Here is a 6,000-nt window from a genome sequence, read left to right as displayed (position 1 = left end):
TTCAAGGTGCTCTTGTTGTGGGCCTCTCTACAAACTGTCACCAATCCGTGCATCCAAAAATCTCCTCAAAAAGTTTCACAGCAGCAATCTAAGACGGTCTCTATTTCCACATCTAATACACCGGTAAGAGTGGAAGTAGAAATAAGCTTTTGAGTTTCAACTTTACAGTGCAGCCAAATCTTTTCCTATCCTCAGGTCAATTTTATAAGGAAGAACTGGTGAACGTAATAGGTTGTGTATCATTTACCACAGTGGTAAATGAAGTCATTACTACTCTTCAAAAAAGGCCCTAAGGCCATCCTATTATAAAGAGATAAATGGCACCAAGTGATATAACAGAGCTAAAAAAAGATCAGGAGACACCTTTGTTCTGTGAGATCAGGAGTGAGAAAGAGGAGACCTGCTGAAATGAAACGACAGACACAAGAAATTTCTCATTTGTAATTTTAATTGAAGCATTGCTATTCATTTTTTTAACTTTCTTATAAGCACCAAATTGTAACATCTAAGTCAATTTTTGCGGAAAGAAAGACCATCAAGAACTTCTCTCCAGAACGAAACAATGATGTTCATTCCTCCAAACAAGCAAATTCAAAGTCTACCAAAATACAAAGGAAAAGAGCCCACACAGAAAAAAGTAACGAAAATCACATTCTAGGGGTTCAGTGCATTTAGCAGCCTTCGCTGTGCTGTCTAATCATCCTTCAGCTGACTTTCAAAGAACATAACACCCTAGCTCATCAAAATATACATTTTCCATTTGCTTTTTTAAATTAAAAATAATAATTAAAAAAGAAAACTTGAAGGAATTCACGATCAATTGCCTGACGCGTTCCAATGTCATGTACAGCATTTGAAGGTCAGGAAGGCCATGTGCAGCACACGTGATTTGGGGATACGATCTTCAAGGTTTAGCTTTCTTCCAAACAGTGTAAAACACCCACCTGGACAAGGAGTCAAGGAATAAGATTGGGTAATTCAAGGAAGAACAGACATCACTTAAAATTTCTTTGCTCGCCTATAAATTAGAAGATGGATGAAAGCTCCATGGCTTAGAGCACTGTGGTAATGAGAATGAAGGCCTCTTAAACAAGGCCACTTCAACGCCTGTGACATGGAGGGACAAGTGGAGAAAAGGTTAAAGGCACGCCAATATTCTCTCAGGTAACATTACTGCTTCCAAGGTCTCTAAGATGTTTTAGGGAATAATATGAGAAGAAAGGGTGGGAGGGAGGGAGAAACAAAGACAAGAAGGAGGTGAGAGATGCAGGGGAGGTGGGAGGGAGAGACGGGTATAGTAGAGAGAGGGCGGTATGGGAGAAAGAAGGAAAAGAAGGTGGAAGGATGGAGGGGAGCCAGAGGGCAAAAGCCTTTTCTCCAAATGTTATTGATTGATTTCTAAAATCTCTCAACACAGACACGCGGACTTGACTGTAAAAACTGCTCCCGAGGGGAACACTGATGGAGGAGGACAGTCGCGGGGGAGAGGTGTCAAAGCTCTCCACGGGCCGTGGAAGAACGTGGGCACCCAGCCAGCACAAGCCTCCCCTCCTTCGGGGGCTCTTCCGGCTAGGGTCTCTGTCAGAGCCTGCCCGGCCTAAGGGGCCTGCCTCACTGCGAGCCCATATCAGGCACTGGATCTCCCTCAACAGCAAGGAAAACTGCTGTCACAGGAAACTGGCCCCAGTGAGCGTGGATAAGAAAGCTTTTGTCTGGAGGCTACAGCCAGCCTTTTAGAAGGGTGACATGCATTTGAAATTTCCCATAACAATGTTGTCATTCTGGTTTTTCTCCAGGTTCTTTTTTCTCTGGACTAACTTACTAAGTGGAGCTAATGGAGACCAACATTAACTTTGCGATCCCCAGCATTATTTTTAGCTCTCGATTTCTACTGCAACTCAGGATCAAGTGAAGTGTAGAAACTAATATTGAAGTAGGACAGTCTTAACATCAAAGTAGAAGGAGCATCTTCAGTCTCTTTGCCTGCCTCAGTTCAGGCGGGGCTTTAGACCAGGGCTTCTAAAGTTTTGATGTGCAGTCCCTTGGCCCTGGTTAAGACAGGTCACCAGGCCCCACATCCAGCCTTTCTGATTGGGCAGCAGGCTGAGATGGGAACTGAGAATTTGTGCGTGTAACTAGTTCCCAGGTGATGTTGCAGCTCTGGGGCCGCCTGTGAGAACCAGGGATGCCTGATCATTAAAACCACCTGGGGAGCTGTGGCAGGCCACACCCCAGAATCTCTGAGGGTGGGACCCAGCAATCAGTATTTTTTTTTAAAGCTCCCAGGGAATTCCAATGTGGAGCCATATTTGAATACCAGGGCCCCATATACCACAGAGCTAATTACATTTATTATTGGGCTTTCAAATGTTGAACTGACGTGGGTGTTCTGATCTGGCAACACAATGATAAGGTCAAAGGATACAATTCCAGGTATGAAGGGACACAGACGATCTCCTTCGAGAATTCCACAGGACAATACAGGCGCCCGAGCTGTTCTTCATAGAGCGACAGGGCTTCCGTCAAATTGACACAGTTCCCCTAAATCAAAGAAAGAAAAGCAAACAATGGGATTCGTCAGTCCTACTGAGTCCTTCACTCATTTGAAGGTCTTTAATAAATGAGACCAATTCTTGCTTTAGATAGAAGTTCATCTTTGAAAATGAGATAAGGCTTCTGTACTCTCACAAATTGCATCGAATTCTATTTATAGATCCATTAGCTCATTATCCTTCTACCTCATTTACCAAGGCATTTCAGATTATTAGAGTATGAAGCAATAGAAAGCAGTGAGACCAATTTCTCATTAGTGACAGTCATTGTATCAACACCATGCAATTAGCAAAGATTCATACACATAACCCATTCAAAATAAGTTTTCTCAAAAACAGTCACCACTGTGTTGAGAATGAAGTATCAAAAAGATACTGTCCCTGATTTCCAGAATAGTTTAATCTATGACCCTCACAAGAATCTAAGATGTTGACAGAACCATATTCACACACTCATGTTTCCCCCCAAATCTGTGATTTATTTTAAGGCTTAAGAGAACAAAAGTTTATTTAGAATATTCTGCAGTTCCACTGCTTATCAAACATTCTCTCTCGACTCCACTGTTCTAATTATTCTCCCCTTCTTGCCACCACTTTTTAAGCCTCCCCAGCAGCTAGGAGTGGTCAATGAGATCTAGTGGAAGTCCACCGGAGGCTGCCGGGAAAGTTTTTGATTCTGGACAAAGATAAATAGTGACCTGCCCCTTCAATTTACTTCCAGCCTATAACCTAGATGTGACATTTGGAGCTGCAGCAGCCACCTGTAACCACGAAGAAAAAACGGTGAAGAGAATCAGAAGCTGGCTAAGACAAAATACAGCTGCTGAATGGCTACAATATCTGCCTACTTCTAGAGCAGTGCTTCTTAATCTTTAATGTGCATGAGGGATCTTGTTAGAATGCAAATTTTCATTCAGCAGATCTAGGGTAGAGTTTATCATTTTAGCACAATTTTTCCCCAAGGGCTTTTCATAACAGATTTAGAAAATAAGATGGGTTTTGTTGTTGTTTTTGCTGAGGAAGATTAGCCCTGAGCTAACGTCTGTGCCAATCTTCCTCTACTTTATATCTGGGTCACTGCCACAGCACGGCTAATGAGTGATGTAGGTCTGTGCCTGGGATCCAAACCTGCATACCAGGGCCACACAAGCGGAGTGCACTGAACTTAACCACTACACCATGGGGCCAGCCCCAAGATAGGTATTTTAATACCACCTATTTCCTTTTACCCTCTGAAGTACTTAACATTCGGAAGTCTACTGAATATGTGCCGATTCCACTTTTTCTTAAGAACTTCACTATCAATTTGGCTCAAAATAGTCAAGTACAATGTAAGAGGAAACTTATTTACAAATAAAGGCATCCTATGATGTAAGTGTTCCTGAGAATGGCATTTCAAACCCAACCAACCAGCCAGCCAGCCGAGGGCAAGCGGGTAGACAGAACTATTCTGAGACCTGGGCTTGGCGGTTTTAACTTAGCACATTCACTCAGCATGACGTCATCCTTCAGGGCCAGCCTGTTTAGTAACCCATCATCTAGGGTCCTGCACTGGGATCTGACCAAAGTGCCCTTCGCCAGCATATAATTTGGTTTCAACATCAAGTTCACCAAGAGAGTATATAAACACCACATGTGTAATTTAAGATTCACAAATAGAACACACTGCCTGGTTGTTTTTGGAACACATCACCACTAGAGAAGCACCACCAAGGTGCACAGTTGAATGGTTTTCCTGGCCATCTTAAAATTGACACTATGCTCTCTTTATAGAGGGGATATGGGAGGACCTCCTCACAGAGAATGTGGTAAGGAAATAGGAAAGTTTCAATTTGTTCTTCCCAACATTGTCAAAAAGCAGTTTAAAAAAGAAAAAAGTTTAAAAAAAAAATCTCACCACAAATAGAGACCTACCCAAAAAAAGTAATGTGGTGTATTTCACTTTCCTGTGTATTTAAATGGAAATACATTTTTCTTCTCTTAAGACAGACACATGGGAGATGCAAAACAAAAATCTAATAGCAAAAAATTAAGCACCTATTAAGGATTAGAGGAAGGGAATAATGGGGCACTTCTAGGGGATAAATCCCAATTCAGCAGCTTCGATTCTAGAAAGTTCTCCCTGTCACACGTTAGATGTGGGTAGATGCACTTTTTTACTTTATAGATTTCTGTAATTGTTTTTAAACTTAACGGTTAGCATGCATGATTTCTGTAATGTAAAAAACAATAGGTCCAGAAGAATATATCCTTAACAACACCATTTTTATCAAGTTCAAAAGCAAACAATATGATGATTCAGGAAATCACACATGTGTGAAACATCTATAAAGAACAGCACAGGAATAGGAAAAAATAACACTAAAGATGGGTTAGTTCTAGAAGGCCGAGAGGGATTGGGGGGGAATGTAGATGTGTCAAGGGTACTGGTAATACCCAGCTCTCAAGTTGCGGGGGGAGTTAGTATTTTGCATCACAACTTACATGAATGTAACATACATATTTTTGTATATATCAAATGACCTCCACTTTTTCTAATGAGGGGTGAGGGAGAGATGGGGGGAGGACAAGTTCCACGACCTGCCTCCTAGTCCCTTGAAAGCAATTTCTCCCTGGAGTTAAATTCCTCCAGCACACCAGAACCAGCCCAATTCCCACCCACTCCATGACACTTCCCCAGTTTTGTGGCATGCTGACAAGGCCGTCTTCAAGTAGCCACAGTGACACTAGTGACATTATGAACTTGATAACTGTGATGCAAGCAATTTTAGGCAGGAATATTTAGCTTCTGTCAATCACCAGGTAACAGGCCAAACAACGTGTTCATCCCATCTTTAACCTTACTCCAGTTTCAAGCTACATGCTCAGGAAAGGGGGTTAGGTGTCAATCAAGGGTATCCCCTAAGGGGCCGGCCAGGTGGCGCAGCGGTTAAGTGCTCACATTCCACTTCGGTGGCCCAGGGTTCACAGGTTCAGATCCTGGGTGTGGACATGGCATCATTTGGCACGCCAGGCTGTGGTAGGCGTCCCACATATAAAGTAGACGAAGATGGGCACGGGTGTTAGCTCAGGGCCAGTCCTCCTCGGCAAAAAAGAGGAGGATTGGCAGCAGTTAGCTCAGGGCTAATCTTCCTCCAAAAAAAAACAAAAGGTATCTCCTAAGCATATCACATGGCTGTTAAAAAAATGTAGATTACAGTGTGGCAACTGCATCAGTACATCCCGGAGTCAAACCACGCAGTGCTCTTGACTCGACTACTACTGCTTCTTCAAAGGCCTACACCCGCCTGGGCCCTTTGAATCTCACTGTGTCACACACTGAACCACCAAATGTACTATGTGATCCCCAGGTATTATGAGACTGCCTTGAGTTTCTAACTGTAATGAACGCAGGAACAGGAAACATGTCCTAATACATCTTATGGACAATTCTTAGAAACCAGCACAG

At 42.8% G+C, this 6,000-nt stretch overlaps 1 protein-coding gene across 1 annotated transcript in view; it reads right to left on the bottom strand.

Annotated features, from left to right (window-relative positions):
* Positions 1–430: 430 nt before the first annotated feature.
* The window catches only part of SMS (spermine synthase), a 44,784-nt gene continuing 39,214 nt past the window's right edge, over positions 431–6,000 (bottom strand). The window contains exons 10-11 of the mRNA XM_044763489.2: positions 2,426–2,541; positions 431–944 (exon numbers count right to left, since the gene is read on the bottom strand). Coding sequence (XP_044619424.1) covers positions 905–944; positions 2,426–2,541 — 156 coding nt within the window. The 3' untranslated portion in view covers positions 431–904. The remainder of the gene's footprint in view (positions 945–2,425; positions 2,542–6,000) is intronic.

The sequence above is a fragment of the Equus asinus genome, chromosome X (assembly GCF_041296235.1).
Source record: "Equus asinus isolate D_3611 breed Donkey chromosome X, EquAss-T2T_v2, whole genome shotgun sequence".
Taxonomy (NCBI): Eukaryota; Metazoa; Chordata; class Mammalia; order Perissodactyla; family Equidae; genus Equus; species Equus asinus.
The sequence above is the reverse complement of the archived record's forward strand: the minus strand, read 5'-3'. Positions and strand labels throughout refer to the sequence as shown.